Source organism: Lepidochelys kempii, chromosome 3 (genome assembly GCF_965140285.1).
Source record: "Lepidochelys kempii isolate rLepKem1 chromosome 3, rLepKem1.hap1, whole genome shotgun sequence".
Taxonomy (NCBI): Eukaryota; Metazoa; Chordata; order Testudines; family Cheloniidae; genus Lepidochelys; species Lepidochelys kempii.
Window position 1 is genome coordinate 199,915,057 of NC_136382.1, and position 21,083 is coordinate 199,936,139.

At 43.9% G+C, this 21,083-nt stretch overlaps 1 protein-coding gene across 1 annotated transcript in view; it reads right to left on the bottom strand.

Moving 5' to 3' along the window:
- Window positions 1–21,083, bottom strand: part of ISM1 (isthmin 1) — a 73,408-nt gene that overhangs the window by 7,851 nt on the left and 44,474 nt on the right. The window contains exons 2-4 of the mRNA XM_073339592.2: window positions 11,862–12,101; window positions 5,174–5,441; window positions 1,833–1,976 (exon numbers count right to left, since the gene is read on the bottom strand). Of these exons, the coding sequence (XP_073195693.1) occupies window positions 1,833–1,976; window positions 5,174–5,441; window positions 11,862–12,101 (652 nt within the window). The remainder of the gene's footprint in view (window positions 1–1,832; window positions 1,977–5,173; window positions 5,442–11,861; window positions 12,102–21,083) is intronic.

Genomic DNA, 21,083 nt, shown 5'->3' on the forward strand with positions numbered 1-21,083 from the left:
AAATCACCCACCCCCGGGAGATAGACTCAGTGGTGAGGCTGCATCTGACCCTGACATAGCACAAGGCCTGGGCCTGCCCCAGAAACACCCTTGGACCCTGCAAGGCGCACTAGGTGTGGGGCAGGCAGGCTCAAGGCAGGATCCAAGTGTAGAGGGGCTCAGTGTGGGGGGATCCAGGTGTGGGGGGTGAGAGGACTCTGGGTACAGGTAGCCCAGTGTGGGGTCTAGATGTGAGGGGATCTGGATTCACAGAGGCTTGTTGGGGGGATTTCAGGTGCCAGGGCAATGGGATTCTGCAGGGGCTTCCGGATGTGGGAGTCTCAGTAGGGGGGTCTGGGTGCTGGGGGACTGGGGGTCTAGGTGCAGCTAGTTGGGGGTCAGTGGTGTGGGGGTCTGGATGTGGGGGCTCAGGATGTGCAGGGGGTGGGGCTCTTGCGTGCAGGGAGTTCACTGGGGGGGTGGTCTGGGTGCAGGGGTGGGAGTCCGGAGGCAGGGGGGTCTAGGTTCAGGGGGCTCCAGATGCAGGGGTTGAGCGTCAATGGGGTGAGGCTTGGGTATGGAGGACTAGGGAAGTTCTAGGTGTACACGGTGAGGCTTGATGGGGGTGTCTGGGTATGGGCGGTCCGGATGCACAGGAGTTGAGTGGATGGGGGAAACAGCTCCCTGTACAGTGACCCCTCCCCCCTGCAGCTGAGGAGCGATGGGGGCAGGAAGCAGGGGAGGATGCTGAGCTTCCTGCAACTGGAGGAGATTTCTAGGGGTGGGTCTAACACAGCCCCAGCCGCTCCTTGCAGGGGGAAGAGGAAATCCCGTCCTCTCCTGCCTCCAGCCCAGCCAGGACTAGCAGCTGATCCCAGCTCAGGTTAGGAGCCACTGACTGGGGTGTCCCCAGCCCTGTGGTGATTTACCTCTCCACCAGCTGCTCCAGGTGCCTAAAACGATGTACCTGCACAGCTAGGAGTGGTGCATGACTGCTCTTGCAGCTTCCCTTTGCTTCCCTGTCAGAAAGTCATTTTTCTGCAGAGAAGGAAAGAAATCTGCGAGGGACGTGAATTCTGCACATGTGCAGTGGCACAGAATTTCCCCAGGAGCAGAACATCTAGGGTATAAGACCATGTTTCAGATCTCCTTTAAAGCCACTTTGCAGAGAGTTGGCATGATACTTTAAAAGGCATATTATTAACTAATATGGAGCCATTATTCCTGACATTATGGCAAGTATATACATTAAATGTATTGCAACGTATGTACTTATTTTCAAATAATAGTCACGTGGCTGTTTTAAAATTGTAAAATTAAAAAACCAAATGCATTCTAGGTGAAATGAGTGCACATTTCTTTCGGCAAAAGCTTCAGTCCTGTGACGTGCGGACTGTTCGGGTAGGCAAGAAGTAACTGCAGCAACAAAAGAAGTTTGCTTTTAGACTGAAACTTTCTGTAACAAATTTAACGCCTTGTAGGTGACAACACTGGATTTAATAACAAATGCTTTGTTAATTTAAAAATAAAAATAGAACTACCCTAAAACATAAAAGACAGACATGGTACATTAATATTAAAATACCATGTCTGTCTTTTACATTTTAGGGTAGTTCTATTTTTTTTTTATGCTGCCACATATGAAATAAAAGTTCATAAGTGACCTTCAGGATTGGAACACCACTTTCTAATAGCACTGTTACCCACCCATGGCCTAAATGTGATGCAGGCCTTTAACCATGTATGGTGAAGCCCGCCAAACCCAGTGCTCTGTCCCCTGGTACAATGATCTTTCTAATAACAATTCAGGTTCTCTCTTTAAAAAAACAACCACCACCATTTGTTAACCAAACCTGGGCAGTTTGGCCTATCACATGTCCTCGACTCAGTGGCTGTGCAGGCATATCCACAGGACCTGGTTCGCTTCTGATTGCCATTCCCGCAGGTTATGCTGCAAATGGACCATGGGCTCCAGTCTCCCTCTCCATCAATATAATCTATCCAGGAACAAAGATGAGGAAGGAAATGAAAAACAAAAACCCTACTACCAAAAACTACTGTATAGATGGTGGTTTTTATTAAGTAGGCATAGCAAGAATGGAATCCAGATGTCTCTACCTGAAACCTGGGCTGAGTGCCAGGCTTAAGCCTGCTGTTTAAATGGTTTTCACACTTGACTCTCCTCAGGGACGTGCATGCAACATTATTTGAAAAAATATTTCCTTTCTCTTTTGACCTTTTGGCAGCCGAGAATCTTCAGCTGTAAAGCTGGGTCATGAACTAACAAAACATCTATTCAAACTTTATTTTTCCATTGGTAGGAATATGCTTTCTGATCATAAACTGATCAGATATGTAATAAAAACATTTACTTTAACCCCGCCCGAATAAACCCCTCTAAACATATCTATAGCACACAAAGATATTCAAAACTTAATTGGATTTTAGGACAGAATGCAGGTTGGATTCTGTTTGGGTAGTTGATTGTATGCGGAAATATTTCAGCTTCATTCTTTAATCTCCCCACACGTCAGAGCAACGTCTATAACTCACATGTTATAGAAGAAGTTACTGCCGTAGTGAATTACGAGCTCTTTTCAAACCCGTGTAATGAACATTTTATAACCCTAACTAAATGACTAACTGTTGTCACTGAGGGCCTGATCCTGCACCATTAAAAGCTCTTTGGGTCAGGAACCAGCCTTTTGTTCTGTAATGACTGGGGCTTCTAGGCACTACCACAGTGGAAATAATACAAACATGACTCGGCCCAAATTGAGTGAAATATTCCCCTGACTAGCCCGGGAAGCCGAGAGCGCAGAGTGTACTACCTAATCCCGCTTCACTCCCGATATCAAAGATGCCACTTCAGTGTTACACATTTGCTAGCAGACCAACCAAGCTCCTGTCTCTCACTATGTAAAGGACCGGGCTAGTGCAGAGTTTTCTGCTGGGGTTAGAGGTGTCTATTTTATAACACGGTTTGTTTTATTGCCAGTGTGGACAGAAAACATGGACAATAAACCCCATTAAAGATGGGAGTTTTAGCCTACAGAATCCACACTCGGAATAGAAATCTTCTTTTAACACTGATGCCCTTAGGTGTGGCAGAGCACTGTACATCTTTTTGTAGTACTAAAATTTGTCCACAAATACAGGTACAAGAAGAAAGGACTTTAAATAAGTATTCAATACTTATGTACATATTTAAATATAACATTCAGCAAAAAAGCTCTCTCTAAGTTAAGGCTCTAGACTCAAACCTAATCAAAACAAGGGAAACAAAGGGCAGGTCTACACTACAGCCCGGATCTATGCACTGAGATCGATCCACCAGCGGTCGATTTAGTGGGTCTACTGAAGACTAAATCGCTCTCCAGTCGATCCCTGTACTCCCCCCCCCCCCCCCCCCGAGGAGAAGAGTAAGGTAAGTTGATGGGAGAATTTCTCCCTTCAACCCCCCGTGGTGTAGACCCCGCGGTAACTCAACCTAAGGTACGTTGACACCAGCAACGTTATTCACATAGCTGGAGTTGAGTAGCGTAGGTCGACTTACCGGGGTAGTGTAGACTTGGCATAAGGCTGAAACAGTAAGCTAAAGCCGCTCTGCGTGTAGATGATGCAACGTGACTGACAGGGAATAAAACCACTGCTTTGAAATGCTGCTCTACCTCACATCTTAAGTATAGGGCCCTACTAAATTCACGGTCCATTTTTGGTCAATTTCACAGTCATAGGATTTTTAAAATAGTAAATTTGATGATTTCAGCTATTTAAATCTGAAATTTCATGGTGTTGTAATTGTAGAGGTCCTGACCCAAAAAGGAGTTGTTGCGGGGAGGGGGGAGGGGGGTTGGGGGGCTGGCAAGGTTATTGTGTGTGGGGGTGGTTGTGATATAATTCCCTTACTTCTGTGCTGCTGCTGGAGACGGCGCTGCCTTCAGCCTCGGGCAGCTGGAGAGCGGCGGCTGCTGGCCGGGAGCCCAGCTCTGAAGGCAGAGCCGCGGCCAGCAGCAGCGCAGAAGTAAGGATGGCCCGGTAGGGTGTTGCCACCCTTACTTCTGCGCTGCTGCCTGCAGAGCTGGGCCCTCAGTCAGCCCTTTGGCCGCCCAGCTCTCAAGACAGCAGCGCAGAAGTAAGGGTGGCATGGTAGGGTGTTGACACCCTTATTTCCGCGCTGCTGCTGGCAGGGCGCTGCCTTCAGAGCTGGGCGCCTGGTCAACAGCCACCCCTCTCCGGCCGACCAGCTCTGAAGGCAGCACAGAAGTAAGTGGCAACACTGCAAACCCCCTAAAATAACTTTGTGACGCCCCTATAACTCCCTTTTGGATCAGGACCCCCAATTTGAGAAAGGCTCATCTCCCCCCATGAAATCTGTAGAGTATAGAGTAAAAGCACACAAAAAAGACCAGATTTCACAGGGGAAGACCATATTTCACGGTCCGTGAAATGTTCTTCATGGTCGTGAATTTGGTAGGGCCCTACTGAAATATATATTGATTTACAGCTTCATCCTTAGAGGCGCTGAACCATTTGCACCTCCCATCATGTGCATGAAAAGTCATCTCCCAGAAGTCATCCCAAAATGTGTAGCTATAGCCCAATGCGATGGTAAGGAAATAATTCCTCCTTTCTATTTTCTGCTTTCAGCAACTGTTTCATACAACAAGCTGAAAACAATTGTTTTCCCCATGATACATCTGGAACAGAATTACACAAGCAAAATGTTCCTGCTGTCTATGCCACTCCCTACACAGGAGTCAACGTAACTTGTCTTATTTATATCTCAACCAAACATGACCACATTGTAGTTCTCACTCATTTATCCTCCAGTTACATTTTAGCTTCCAAATCACTGCACATGGTTCTAAATTTGTAGTTATCCTTACCCTAAAAATAAATGAGACCTTGTTTCCTTTGTTTAAAAAAAGTACACTTATGAATAAAAAAAAATTCTTGTAGGATAACTGGTATAATTTTCAAGATTATAGACTTTCAAGTGGAATGTGGCTACCACAGCCTAGTTTGTGCATCTGCACAGATTTGTCTTTAAAAGCCAATGAACAAAAGCCACATGTTGGAAAAATTCTATTTTGCTTGGCCTACTTTCAGCGATGCCTCACCATTCTCATTTCCCCCCAAACTAGTTTTACAATCCCAAGGTGCCCATAAGAGGTCTGGAATGCGAACTCACCATACTCTGGCTGTTCCTTGGATTCAAAAGTCCGGTGGTTGGGTGCATGCCTATCCCACTCACCAAGAGGGTTTAGGAAGTTGCTGTCTTCGGTGGTGCTGTCATGCTTGTAGTCCTGGTCACCGCTACTCATGCGAGTCAAAGTGGATGACGTCTGCCACCAGTTCCTCCAGTCAGGGGATGGGACTGGCCAGCTAGGTTTGCTGCTCTCTTTGTGTAGATCCTTCTCTGGTTCAGTATCAGGGCCATCAACCACTTCTATGGTAACCTAGAGAATTCAAGTTATGCCAGGTCAGTCAGCATGCAAAATCCAAAACTAGATCATCTCCACAGAGAGTGTATCAGTGGGAAATCTTCTATACAGCAGAGACACGGGACTGATGTTATCTAGCAAAGGGGGCTTATAATCCTTTGGGGCTAGCCGGTTATAAACCATATGTGGATTACTATGAGCCCAGAGATATGCAGAAACTGAGTGATCCCTTCTGCCACCTCTTCCGTGTCAAATCTTGGAGCAAAAAGGCCAAAAAAAAAAAAAAAAAATCCTGAACAAAACAAGAACCAAACCTGCATTTTAAACCTTTACAGTGAAGCTTTCTGTCTTCAGGGGAAAAAGTCGTTTAAAAGTTTATGAAGAAGAAAAGGAAAAAAACACTCACTTTAAATTCATTGGGCCTGAATATGAAGTGAATGTGAAATGTGCTAGACCAGAACGGTAGCCTTTGTTGTTGGCTTTGCATAGGTGCAAATAACTACACCAGGTGCAAGGCAGTACAGAATCAGTTGCATTCTCTTTGCTTGTTGAATACCTGCTCAAGTGTTGGCCTGGTCGCTGGCTGATAAGGGGATTTGCACCCTAGAAGATTTTCGTATAGTGCAGTTGTAACATTGTAATATTTAGGGCTGGCACTAGTGTGTGAAACCATAGTGTAGGTGGCCACAGATTCATTACATTCTTCTTTTACCCTGAGATACCTTTTATATCCAAGGGCACAATGGGAATTTTAATCATAAATGACTGTCAACATTTTTTCAACAAAATATAATAAATAATATACGTTTTATATCACTATTCATTAGAGAAGCTTTAAGCATTTTTTGTCAATTGTCACAACAGCCCTCTGAAATAGATTTGATTATACTCATTTTCCAGAGGGGTAAGAGGAGGTACATTTAAATCACTTGTCTAAAGTAGGACAGGCCACTATCAACCAGGAATAGAACAGCCCAGATTCAAGATTCCCTGCTCAAATCCCTAGACCACACATACATTCATGCATACAAATAAATCTGTATAATACTGTATAGTAATTACAACACACCCTTTTGCTGCTTTTCAATGCATACAAATAAATGAATTAATTAGGAATCTCTTAAATAAATGTTGGGTGCGCACATACATGTGTATTTAGGGAGACACTGGCAGTAGCCATCAGGAATCTAGGGTCCCTGTGTCATGGAAATACTGTGTGACCATAGACAAATAAACTATGGGTCAGAGTCATTGGTATGCCCTTGCTGCTTTGTGCTGCTCCACTAATGCAATGCAGCTGTAAACCCAGTTCAGCCCGCTGAGTAAGCTGGACTTTTGGGTTGGCCAAAGGAGCCAGAGTGTAGCGGCGGTTCTGTCATATATATATCTAATATATAAAATGTGTGTGCGTATGTACATTTTATAGATACACCTACATGTTACAAAAGTCTTTTGGACAGAACTTTCTTAAAATTGGATTTTTATAAACCAGACAAAACACAATAGCTTGTTATGCTGGGGACATGAAGGCAACCGGATTAGAGTTCGCAGTTTCATAAAATTGGTTTTAATAAAATCATGGTTTACCTGAACACACACTCTCTCTCTGGCAAATAAAACCCCATGTACTTTCTATATCCGTCATGCTACCTGTGAGCTGCCGAGGGACATTACACAGGAAGTGGAATGGCTCCAGCTGAAGATCTGCTGGAGCTCAGTTGTGCAGAATGCAGTTGTACACTTACAAAACAATGCACACATTTCCTTTTTGGAGAAACAAGCCATTGCATTTACACACTACTTCCCCTCTGACTATGGTCAGAAAAATTGAGACGAAATGACTGGGAGGTCACTTCCACTGGGAAGTTCCACGGGAATTGTGTAGAAAGAAGCAATACAGGTATGCAGTTGTTGTAACAAAATAACTCTCTGGGAAGGAGATAAACAAAAATATGCTGGACAGCTTTGTCTTACATTCATTTTAATGGTGGAATCAAAATGATTACTCCAACAGATTATTCACTGCACTTTCTACAAACTGAGAATTAAAATAGATTTCATATGCTTGAAACGATAAGTGACAGTTCACGGGCTGTACGGATCCAAGTAAAACAGCGCTGTGTATCCAATAAGTGGGAATAAACAAGGTGCTTTGGAGCAGTTTAAAGACAAATAGCTAGGCTTGGAAGATCCTATCACTGGCTAAGTATTAACAGGACTTTTTTTTTTAAAAGCACATTAACTTTAAAAGCAAAAACTAAACGAAAGGAAACAAAAGAGACTTTCCAAAGGGAGCACTTCAGAATCAGTCCTTCTTTGCTATTTTTAAATTGTAATAAGATGACCTCTCTGGGTATTTCAAGCAGATGTAACCTGAAATCCCATAGGAATCTAATTTAAAAGATTACTCAGAATACAAAGTTATTTTTAAGATAGTATAAAAAGATCTTTGAATTTTCAGTTAACCCTGCTATATTTTTAATGTGTTCGCTATTAGACAGTCTTATTACAGGGTACTTTAAAACAATAAGGATTGCACATCTCAAAGTAAGTAGCATTAATTTCTTCTTAAAGCTGGGTTAAAATACAAAAAACCTCCACTTCCACCAATTATTAAACAATTATATTATTCTTTCTGACAGGCCTAAGGAAAATGGATTTAGTCACCCTCCATTCTGCTGCAGTTTTCCCAAACACACCACTCTAATGCAAACTGCAAGGTGTTAAACTCATCTGATACAAATGGATTATTAATAAAGTGTGTACTATATACTTCCACAGAGATTTCACTTCTCCAGCTCTGGAGTCCAAGTATTTCTAACATGCCCATCATTGCAGAATTCAGCTGTCAGACTGTGTAAATTCACATTAATGAAGTAAGTTTGTGCGTGATGAAACTTGACAAAGAATCAAGTTCCCACAGGAGGACAAAATACCACTACCTGCCAAAACAGAAGTATTTTCCCCTTGCCAGGTGCTTCATGTGTCATTTACCACCAGCCTTTTCTGCTGTACTCCCAAGGTGTCTGTATTGCAATGGGGAGCGGCAGAGCAGTGGAATGGGACACAACAGCACAGCACCCTTTAGGGTCCATAGGAGTGGGAAACTGTGACTTGAAATTCAAGCTCAGGCGAGAACTAACATTCCAATAAAAACTGGGGAATCAAGTTCCAAGTTCAGTACGCCCTCAGAGCTGGGTAGCATTGGATGGGTTGTAGCAGGGGCTGGAAGAGAGGAAAGCTCAGAAAGAGAGAATAAATAGGTGGCCACATCCCATTCATGTGACTTCACTCTCGTTGCTAATGGGAAGGAAGGAAGTGATTCTATTTTACACTGAGTAACCCTGCCACACTGGCAGGTCTGCATGCGTTACTGACCTGGCATTTGTCAAATCAATGGAGACCAACAAAAGGGCTTTTCGGTGAGGAAGAAGAAAAAAAAAAAAATCTGTGCTCCCAAAGGAAATATGGCACTGGTTTCAAAAATCACCTCACATTTTAGAGGACCTCCAATGAATTAGTTTATTTGAGTGCAATGGTGCATTTGGCTGCAGCTCTGACACCAAGCTAAAAAGCAACCACCATACACTAATGGCAACAGCTGCTGTGGTTACTCCTTTAAACAACCTCTTGCCTTACCAATACTAAACAACTGTACAAATGCAGCTTGAAATGATGCAGGGGTTGAAAAATGGGCCAAACTTCTGCAGGGCTAACAGATCACAGAAAAGCCAGTAAGAGAGTCCTTCTTGTATTACTCGCAAAGGGCTTACATACATCACAATAGCAGTGAATGGTGTTACTTTAGCAGTTATTTAAAAAAATAAAAGTATTTGACAACTTTTGCATAGATCTTCTAACTAGAACTGACGGTTTTGTGGCTCTATTTGTTTCTAGTGTACTGGATCCAATACCTTTATATTCAACAATGACCTTGTAGTTGGTGTAGTAACCTTGGGGCAGGGCTAGTTTTCTTAACACTGTGATTATACTATCCGTAACCCCACCTCTCCAGGAATAACAACAACAACAAAAATGTGGACAAGCGCAAAACTGACATGATACAGCAATTGCTTTCTTTACCGCTATATAAAACAGGGCTCACAGGAATATCATTTCAAACTGTTTTCACAGGCTGACTTTCAGGCCTGTAAAGTATACTTCTACAATTTATAGGAAAAATGTCTTCATTTTTTGATGTGTTATTATTGGTCTGTGTGTATGTCCTAGAAAACACTGGACAGCAGGACCAAGATTTTCAGAAAGAGGAGCCCAGAGCTGGGATCCTAAATCTATATTTAGGCACCTAAGTAAGCAGCCTGAAATTCTGGCCACATATTTAGGTGCTTAAATTGAATTAGGTCCTAAATGAATTTAGTAGCCTAAAGTTAGGCTCCTGTTTCTGTAAAATCTTGGTTTTCTGGGAGAGAAGGCTAAGTTTCTCAGGCCCAAGACCCCACTGTCACTATTGGTATGCCATTGCATGTGTTGTACAGTTTTCAGACGCCACATCATCCAGTGAAAAGGGAGCTCAGAATGACAACAATTATTTATTTGTATGGGGAAGCCAGGAAAATGTTACTCCTCATTTATCCATTCTTTGGCTTTAAGCATTCAATAACTTTCCTGCCAGGGAATGTATCCCCCCTGTCCCCCTCTATATTCTGTGGTTTACATTGTTATTTGTAAATATATATATATATATATGTATAGTGGCACACTATTTACCTCAGTCTGCAGCTCCAGGCCTTTGTACAGCCTCCCAGACTACCCTCCTCTAGGAATTCATGAATATATAACGGGAAGACTTCTAGTAGCAGTGGGGGCAAAAGACATATCTGGCTTTAAGACTAAGCTTGATAAGTTTATGGAAGGGATGGTATGATGGGATAGCCTAATTTTGGCAATTAATTGATCTTTGACTATTAGCAGTAAATATGCCCAATGGTCTATGATGAGATGTTAGACAGGGTGGGATCTGAGTTACTACAGAGAATTCTTTCCTGGGTGTCTGGCTGGTGAGTCTTGCCCACATGCTCAGGGTTTAGCTAATCGCCATATTTGGGGTTGGGAAGGAATCTTCCTCAAGGGCAGACTGGCAGAGGCCCTGGGGGGTTTTCACCTTCCTCTGCAGCGTCAGTCATGGGTCACTTGCTGGAGGATTCTCTGCACCGTGAAGTCTTTAAACCATGATCTGAGGACTTCAATAGTTCAGACATAGGTTAGGGGTTTATTACAGGAGTGGGTGGGTGAGTTCTGTGGCCTGAGTTGTGCAGGAGGTCAGACTAGACAATCATAATAGTCCCTTCTGACCTTAAAGTCTATGATTTTATTAGAAAGCATGTATTCAACATACAGTCAATTTACTACCGAGGCCTGTTGAATACTGGAATGGCGCTAGGTCCAAATCTGTAAACATTTGGAACATTACAACTTGTCTACGAAGTAATGGAGCATCAGTTTTGACACATTTTGTTGTTTCCTAATAATGTCTGTGACTAACTAAAGTACATCTTTATCTTTAGGTATGGATGCCTAATAGACAGATATATACATTGGTAAATTTGTGGGTGGATGGGTATAGAGTGCCAGGAATGTATTTAATAAGAGAACTTGTTATAATAGTGCATTATGTTTTTGTAAACACATGTTTTAGGCAGATCAATATTTCACTAAATTATTTTGGTTAAACATGACTTATTAATGCAGATTTTCCTTTGAGACACTAAATTAAATTGCTAATTTTTTTCTTCCTAACCCTCTGTCTTTAAGATGCAAGTGACTTGTAACAGGTTATTCCAAAACCAAGAAGATGATTTTGACTAAAAGCATATCAGATTTTTGTGGAGAGAAGGACTTTCTACTCAAGGTGGCTGCTGCTAAAATTAACATTTAATTCTTTGTTTTCTGAACAGAGGGCCAGATTTTGATTTCTAGGTGAGAATTTAATCTACAGTCATTCCACTGTAATCTGTGGAATCACTTGAGATTTACACTAATGTAACAAATGAGAACGTGACCATAGTTTCCAAGATACTAGCTTCCTGATAGTCACATTGCCAGTGGTTGGCTACAGAATAAAAGAGGTAAAACGCTGCCCAAAACCAAAGAATGAAAAATATCTATATGACAAGAGGATGAAAGAAAGACATCTGTCTACAGTGTCGTAAGAAAACTATGATTCTACCTCTAGCTTTGTGCAGTCAGTGGCATTCATAGAGGGGTTCGGAGGAACTGGGATCTGTACATCCAGGTAGGCAAAAAGTATCCAGAATCTCTCTCCACATAACAGCACGATGGGTTGGGATACCACACAGAGGAAGGGTATAAGACGAAGGCAGTGACTAAAGGACTGAAGCAAAGCTTAAAGCTGACTTGGTTGGGTTAAGCCATTTTCCATAGTGTGTAAAATATCAGTCTTAATGAAGTGTGTACCTGAATGTTGGGGTTTTGCCCATTGATGTCTGCTTTTGATAGGTCAGGAAAGTTTGGGAGATCCAGGAGGAAGGATCTGGGTCCATCTCTTTGTAATGATGTGTGTCCATTTTCCTGCCTGAATCGCTGTTTGGGGAATGGCCTGTGTGCTGCCTGGTGGTCAGGATATTGTCTTCTGTCATTAGGGTTTAATGTGAAGCTGGTTTTGGGAGCAGAATGGCCATCGGGATCCAGGGTGTTCTGGGGAGAAAGGAATACAATCAAACAACAAACAGTAACAATAAAACAACCCAGCCTTGGCTACACTGACCCCTATCTCCAACTTTTAATTGATGAAGATAATCAAACAGACAGCATGTGTAACCAGCAGAATACCAGGACAACGTTGCTCAGGCAGCCTTTGTACATTCTGCAAGGTGCATATAAATCCTTACATGTACATTCCAAAGCTAGGAACCCAAGTACATAAAATATAATGCTAGAATTTTCCTAAGAGCTCGGCATCCAACTCTCAGGGAATTGTTCAGTTACAATAGTATAAATCTGCAGCCAGACCAGATGAGATAAGATTCAGTGTTACTTGGGTACCCGTGCTCCTTCAGGATCTTTTGACAATCTCAGCCTTCCAGCAGGTCCTTCAACATGGACATGGGCATGTAACTTTAGGCACCCACACGTGAAATGATTGGCCTTCACACCCTGAGCTGCAAAAATGTGGTGCAAGATCAAAAAGTGCTTTTGAAAATCATGCCCCACCTGTTTTCAATGACCTAAAACAATGAAAGGGCATCATTATTGTAAAGTGGTTTGGTTTTGTCCCACAGCCAAATCAAAACAGAAGTACTGAATGCAAAGTTCACCTTGGACTTTGCAGGGTTAAAAGATCATCACACTGCTGAACTGGACAGCTCTTACTCATCTGCCTTCAAACTCACTTAGACACATAGACTTATAGACTTTAAGGCCAGAAGGGACCATCATGATCATCTAGTTTGACCTCCTGCACATTACAGGCCATAGAACCTCACCCACACCACTCCTGTAATAGACCCTTAACCTCTGGCTGAATTACTTATGTCCTCTGATCATGATTTAAAGACTTCAAGTTACAGAGAATCCACTATATATTCTAGCGTAAACCAGAAACTGACCTGTGCCCTCTACTGCAGAGAAAGGTGAAAAACTCCCAGGGTCTCTGCCAATCTGACCCAGGGGAAAATTCCTTCCAAACCCCAAATTCGGTGATCAGTTAGACCCTGAGCATGTGGGCAAGACCCAGCCAGATACTTGATAAAGTGTACTCAGAGCCCTCCCTATCTATTGTCCCATCACTGATGGTTCTAATCCTCCATGCTATTCCTCTTTGGTCTTGAGCATCTTCCTTTCTGTGGGATTAAATTTTCATGTTTTCTTAATGGTGGGATTGAATTTCACCAAGGTTCGGGTCAGGGGTTAATGCTTCTGCTTTTGTTGAGTGTGTTTTTGCAGTGTATCTTACAGAAGTCTGCCTTCTGCCCAGTAGCTGGGTTGCCAATGTCTTTGACCTAGCCAAAGTGACACATTTTGTATCAAGATAAACCACACCTCAAACATGGCCAGGAGTCAGGACTGTCCTAGGGACCCAAGGAAAAAAATAGCAATCAAATTCCATCTTCTTACGTAGCTTTAAAATAACAGGGCAGTGGACAGATTCAACACTGATTTTGCTTTTGACTCTGAATTTTTAGGATTGAGGTTGCAGGCATGATTGTCTGAGGATCTTTAATTTCCAGTTCACAAAGACAGAAAGCCTGAATGGGGTAAATGTTTTAAAATGAAATGGCCACATGTGTTTCTACTGTAGCATGTTTCTGACAGTGATGCTGGTTAAGCACAAGCTCCACCTCCTTCCCCTGGCTCAAATTAAGCTTCCATGCCTTTTGTGAAGATCTCAGCTAATAACTTCAGTGAATTTTCATTTAAATATTTTTTTGCTACTCATAAGAGCTCCCAATTGCATTTTGACAGCTTTTACAATATAATCGGCACACATTAGAACAAAACATTCAGTGAATTAAAAAAATTAAAGACGAATCTGGGATCAAGAGAAATCTGCTCTGAAAATAAAAATTAAGCAGATTTCCCTCCCCTTTATTAAAAAAATAACAGAAGCAGAGTGGGTTGAATTTAAAATGTCCTTTCAGCATTTTGTACCACAGCTTGTGATTAGAAGGGTTATAACATGGAAGCACAGTATTTTTTAAAAGCGCCAGATTTAAAAATTAATATTGGGTAGTTTAAGGATTAGGGCTCGTCTTCACTATCGGCTAAATGGGCGCCGCTGTGATTGATGCAGTGGCGTCGATTTAGTGGGTCTGGTGAAGATGCAATAAGTCGATGGCAGAGTGCTCTCCCGTCGACATAGCACATTGTAGACACCCACTGTAAATGGATCTAAGCTATGTTGACTTAAATTACGTAATTTATGTAATTTAACTAGAGTAACTTATATTGACTTACCTCATTAATGTAGACTGGGCCTTAATAGTGTTAAAACAAAACCTAAACATGGGGACTAAACTACCTAGTCCTCCCTGTCTGTGCTGGAGGATAATGGCAAGGTTTTTGGAGACCAGATTATATCCTCCAAATTAACCTAGTCATCTAGGGCCTGATCCAAAGCCCACGGGAATCTGTGGGCTGTGGATCAAGCTTATCGACTTGATCCAAGTCACACTGACATTACTGACTCAACGCTGATACACCCTCAGTGGTGTGGGATCAAGCCTCTAGTGCAGTACAGTAGGTTTCAAGTCTAGTACTGGATAGCAATGTTTAGATGACTAGTGCACTCAGTCCATCTTCTCTGGTTCCTCCTACACAAACTCTCTTCCCTTTGACAGTGACACTCCTCCCCTCCTGTCTCCTGCTAGCTGCCATCCTTGAGAGGCAGTGTGTCCATGTGGATAGAGTGCTGGATTGGGACAGCACTGGATTCTATTCCTGGTTCTACCACTGGTCTGCTGGCTGACTCTGAGCAAGTTAATTCACTTTGTGGTGCCTCAGTTTCCCTATCTCCAAAATAGAGATAATAGAGACAATGACCTGCTTTGAAAATCAGGTTGAGAGCTGCAAGAAAAGGGCTAGGTAGTAACATTATCCTACTTACAGTTTCACTGCTCTTGTACCACAAGGCATTATGGGGCACTTCAAATACTGAAGTCTCATGCTTTCTGACTTGCTTCCTAATCTTGAAAGTCCAGTTTCTAACTCTCAGATGTTGGAGATTAAATAAATATCAGACAATTACTGAATAAAGCTTTTTCCCCCTATTTTCCTCCCAAATGGTCATATTGCACTTTTGACTATAAGACACCCAATTTGATGTTGGGGGTCTTGCCAGGTAGAGCATTTTCAGGTTATTCTACTATTATGGTATTTGGAACTATTGTGTTATGTTCCCAAATTGAAAGTTAGCCAAAATCTGGATTTAGGTTAATAAAAAAAATTCATGTTGAGGCTGTCTTTATACATCAAGAAAAATCAGGAATGAGTAAAACCAAACATTTTATTTTTCTTCGCACTTATCCTTGAAAGAGAAGAGTTTGTCCAAAAGAGAATGATCAAGCTTTTCCTTTTAACGGGATAAACAAATAAAAGGTTCTGTTATCTTCATGTATAACTTTCCTGTAGTGAGATGAAAATATTCTCTTAAAAGTTTAAAATACTAGAGGATAATAAAAAGAAAAGGAGGACCTGTGGCACCTTAAAGACTAACAAATTTATTTGAGCATAAGCTTTCGTGAGCTACAGCTCACTTCACGAAAGCTTATGCTCAAATAAATTTGTTAGTCTCTAAGGGTATGTCTACACTACGAAATTAGGTCGAATTTATAGAAGTCGGTTTTTTTGAAATCGGTTTTATATATTCGAGTGTGTGTGTCCCCACAGAAAATGCTCTAAGTGCATTAAGTGCATTAACTCGGCGGAGCGCTTCCACAGTACCGAGGCAAGCGTCGACTTCCGGAGCGTTGCACTGTGGGTAGCTATCCCACAGTTCCCGCAGTCTCCGCTGCCCATTGGAATTCTGGGTTGATATCCCAATGCCTGATGGGGCTAAAACATTGTCGCGGGTGGTTCTGGGTACATATCGTCAGGACCCCGTTCCCACCCTCCCACCCCCCGTGAAAGCAAGGGCAGACAATCATTTCGCGCCTTTTTTGTCTGCTGCCAGCCAAAGATGTAAAGGATAGATGGAGTGGGTCAGAACAAGAAATAGACCAGATTTGTTTTGTACTCATTTTCCTCCTCCCCTGTCTAGATCACACTGCAGTCAGTCACAGAGAAGGCACAGCGAGGTTAATCTAGCCATGTATCAATCAGAGGCCAGGCTAACCTCCTTGTTCCAATAACAACGATAACTTTGGTGCACCATTTCTTATTGGAACCCTCCGTGCAGTCCTGCCTGAAATACTCCTTGATGTACAGGCACACCCTTTGTTGATTTTAGCTCCCTGAAGCCAACCCTGTAAGCGGTGTCGTCAGTCGCCCCTCCCTCCATCAGAGCAACGGCAGACAATCGTTCCGCGCCTTTTTTCTGTGCGGACGCCATACCAAGGCAAGCATGGAGGCCGCTGAGCTCATTTTGGCAATTAGGAGCACATCAACCACCACACGCATTATCCAGCAGTATATGCAGCACCAGAACATGGCAACGCGATACCGGGCGAGGAGGCGACGTCAGCGCGGTCCCGTGAGTGATCAGGACATGGACACAGATTTCTCTGAAAGCATGGGCCCTGCCAATGCATGCATCATGGTGCTAATGGGGCAGGTTCATGCTGTGGAACGCCGATTCTGGGCTCGGGAAACAAGCACAGACTGGTGGGACCGCATAGTGTTGCAGGTCTGGGACGATTCCCAGTGGCTGCGAAACTTTCGCATGCGTAAGGGCACTTTCATGGAACTTTGTGACTTGCTTTCCCCTGCCCTGAAGCGCATGAATACCAGGATGAGAGCAGCCCTCACAGTTGAGAAGCGAGTGGCGATAGCCCTGTGGAAGCTTGCAACGCCAGACAGCTACCGGTCAGTTGGGAATCAATTTGGAGTGGGCAAATCTACTGTGGGGGCTGCTGTGATGCAAGTAGCTCACGCAATCAAAGATCTGCTGATATCAAGGGTAGTGACCCTGGGAAATGTGCAGGTCATAGTGAATGGCTTTGCTGCAATGGGATTCCCTAACTGTGGTGGGGCTATAGACGGAACCCATATCCCTATCTTGGCACCAGAGCACCAAGCCGGCGAGTACATAAACCGCAAGGGGTACTTTTCGATAGTGCTGCAAGCTCTGGTGGATCACAAGGGACGTTTCACCAACATCAACGTGGGATGGCCGGGAAAGGTGCATGATGCTCGCATCTTCAGGAACTCTGGTCTGTTTCAAAAGCTGAAGGAAGGGACTTTCTTCCCAGACCAGAAAATAACTGTTGGGGATGTTGAAATGCCTATATGTATCCTTGGGGACCCAGCCTACCCCTTAATGCCATGGCTCATGAAGCCGTACACAGGCAGCCTGGACAGTGGTCAGGAGCTGTTTAACTACAGGCTGAGCAAGTGCAGAATGGTGGTAGAATGTGCATTTGGACGTTTAAAGGCGCGCTGGCGCAGTTTACTGACTCGCTTAGACCTCAGCGAAACCAATATTCCCACTGTTATTACTGCTTGCTGTGTGCTCCACAATATCTGTGAGAGTAAGGGGGAGACGTTTATGGCGGGGTGGGAGGCTGAGGCAAATCGCCTGGCTGCTGGTTACGCGCAGCCAGACACCAGGGCGGTTAGAAGAGCTCAGGAGGGCGCGGTACGCATCAGAGAAGCTTTGAAAACCAGTTTCATGACTGGCCAGGCTACAGTGTGAAAGTTCTGTTTGTTTCTCCTTGATGAAACCCCCCGCCCCTTGGTTCACTCTACTTCCCTGTAAGCTAACCACCCTCCCCTCCTCCCTTTAATCACCGCTTGCAGAGGCAATAAAGTCATTGCTGCTTCACAGTCATGCATTCGTTATTCATTCATCACACAAATAGGGAGATGACTACCAAGGTATCCCAGGAGGGGTGGTGGAGGAGGGAAGGAAAATGCCACACAGCACTTTAAGCACAGCACTTTAAAAGTTTACAACTTTAAAATTTATTGAATGACAGCCTTCTTTTTTTTGGGCAATCCTCTGTTGTGGAGTGGCTGGTTGGCCGGAGGCCCCCCCACCGCGTTCTTGGGCGTCTGGGTGTGGAGGCTATGGAACTTGGGGAGGAGGGCGGTTGGTTACAGAGGGGCAGCAGTGGCAGTCTGTGCTCCAGCTGCCTTTGCTGCAGCTCAACCATACACTGGAGCATTCTGGTTTGGTCCTGCAGCAGCCTCAGCATTGAATCCTGCCTTCTCTCATCACGCTGCCGCGACATTTGAGCTTCAGCCCTGTCTTCTGCCCGCCACTTACTCTCTTCAGCCCGCCACTTACTCTCTTCAGCCCTCCACCTCTCCTCCCGGTCATTTTGTGCTTTCCTGCACTCTGACATTATTTGCCTCCACGCATTCGTCTGTGCTCTGTCAGTGTGGGAGGACAGCATTAGCTCGGAGAACATTTCATCTCGAGTGCGTTTTTTTTTCTTTCTAAGCTTCACTAGCCTCTGGGAAGGAGAAGATCCTGTGATCATTGAAACACATCCAGCTGGTGGAGAAAAAAAAAGGGACAGCGGTATTTAAAAACACACATTTTATAAAACAGTGGCTACACTCTTTCAGGGTAAACCTTGCTGTTAACATTACATACATAGCACATGTGCTTTCGTTACAAGGTCGCATTTTGCCTCCTCCCACCGCGTGACTACCCCCTCAACCCTCCCCCCTCCCCGTGGCTAACAGCGGGGAACATTTCTGTTCAGCCACAGGCAAACAGCCCAGCAGGAATGTGTCCCTGAAGAAAAGCACCCTATTTCAACCAGGTGACCATGAATTATATCTCACTCTCCTGAGGATAACACAGAGAGAGAAAGAACGGATTTTGGTTGAATGCCAGCAAACATACACTGCAATGCTTTGTTCTACAGTGATTCCCGAGTATGTGTTACTGGCCTGGAGTGATAAAAGTGTCCTACCATGAAGGACGAAATAAGGCTGCCCTCCCCAGAAACCTTTTGCAAAGGCTTTAGGACTACATCTAGGAGAACCGCAAATGCCAGGGCAAAGTAATCCTTTCACATGCTTGCTTTTAAACCATGTATAGCATTTTAAAAGGTACACTCACCAGAGGTCCCTTCTCCGCCTGCTGGGTCCAGGAGGCAGCCTTGGGTGGGTTCGGGGGGTACTGGCTCCAGGTCTAGGGTGAGAAACAGTTCCTGGCTGTCGGGAAAACCGGTTTCTCCGCTTGCTTGCTGTGAGCCATCTACAACCTCCTCCTCCTCCTCCTCATCTTCTTCGTCCCCAAAACCTGCTTCCGTATTGCCTCCATCTCCATTGAAGGAGTCAAACAACACGGCTGGGGTAGTGGTGGCTGAACCCCCTAAAGTGGCATGCAGCTCATCATAGAAGCGGCATGTTTGGGGCTCTGACCCAGAGCGGCTGTTCGCCTCTCTGGTTTTCTGGTAGGCTTGCCTCAGCTCCTTCAGTTTCACGCGGCACTGCTTCGGGTCCCTGTTACGGCCTCTGTCCTTCATGCCCTGGGAGATTTTCACAAAGGTTTTGGCATTTCGAAAACTGGAACGGAGTTCTGATAGCACGGATTCCTCTCCCCAAACAGCGATCAGATCCCGTACCTCCCGTTCGGTCCATGCTGGAGCTCTTTTGCGATTCTGGGACTCCATCATGGTCACCTGTGCTGATGAGCTCTGCATGGTCACCTGCAGCTTGCCACGCTGGCCAAACAGGAAATGAGATTCAAAAGTTCGCGGTTCTTTTCCTGTCTACCTGGCCAGTGCATCTGAGTTGAGAGTGCTGTCCAGAGCGGTCAGAATGGAGCACTCTGGGATAGCTCCCGGAGGCCAATACCATCGAATTGTGTCCACAGTACCCCAAATTCGAGCTGGGAACGTCGATTTAAGCGCTAATCCACTTGTCAGGGGTGGAGTAAGGAAATCGATTTTAAGAGCCCTTTAAGTCGAATTAAAGGGCTTCACTGTGTGGACGGGTGCAGGTTTAAATCGATTTAACGCTGCTAAATTCGACCTAAAGTCCTAGTGTAGACCAGGGCTAAGGTGCCACAAGTCCTCCTTTTCTTTTTGCGGATACAGACTAACACGGCTGCTGTTCTGAAACCTGTCATTATGCGAGGTAAAGGACAACAGTTATCCAAAAGGTCAGTGACTGGTCTTTATAGCTATAATTCCTTTAAATTAGTGTCATTTTTCTCCTAAACAAAGAGTGAGCGGAGGACAGAAAGGAGAGAGAGGCAGAAAAGTAATCTCAGTAACACATGAAAAACAAAGAGCCCAACTTCCCTCAGTAAACTCTTACTCAGGGTAAAGCTTACCTACTGTTATCACACATTAGAGAGGCATAATAACGGGCATCTGAGGTAACAAAGTCTTCCCACACACTGAGTACCGTCAATCACAGTGCTAATTATTAAAGATATGCAAACAGGATATGGCACTTACACATCTCCTATATAATTTTAATAGACAGATTGTAAAGTCCAGCCACCTTTAGCTAATGTATGTTTCTGACAGGAATATCAGTTTAAGGCTTTAGATTTCTGTTAGATAATGAGTAATTTACATCAGTTTCTTGGAGCACTATGATTAAACAGTTTCCCAGCCATGTACATCCAACAAAAGACACTATGCTGCTATAAAATAAATTCAGACAGACAGAAACCAATGAAGAAATCTGACATTTTACTGTTTTGGGGCAGGGTATCTGATGCTAGCAATGACTCTTATTGCAAAATTAAATATCAACTTCATTCCTTCCTGTTTTAAAGGGTTTGTCCTACGATCTCAGAAGCATCTTAATTTTCTACACTAATGCAGCCTGTGTATTTGGTCAGCGGGACTACATAGCTTGAGGGAATTAATAATAGATATGCACAGCCTTATATCTCTGTATCAGTGGTTTAAATTCCAAAAGGCTCAGTATTGACCTGTAGCTCTTGTAACAAGGGTGTGATACACAGGAGTGGTGGTAAGAGACTCAAATATATTTCCACCTGACCTGAATTGGGGTTACAAAAGTTAATACCCTTCACATAACAGGAGT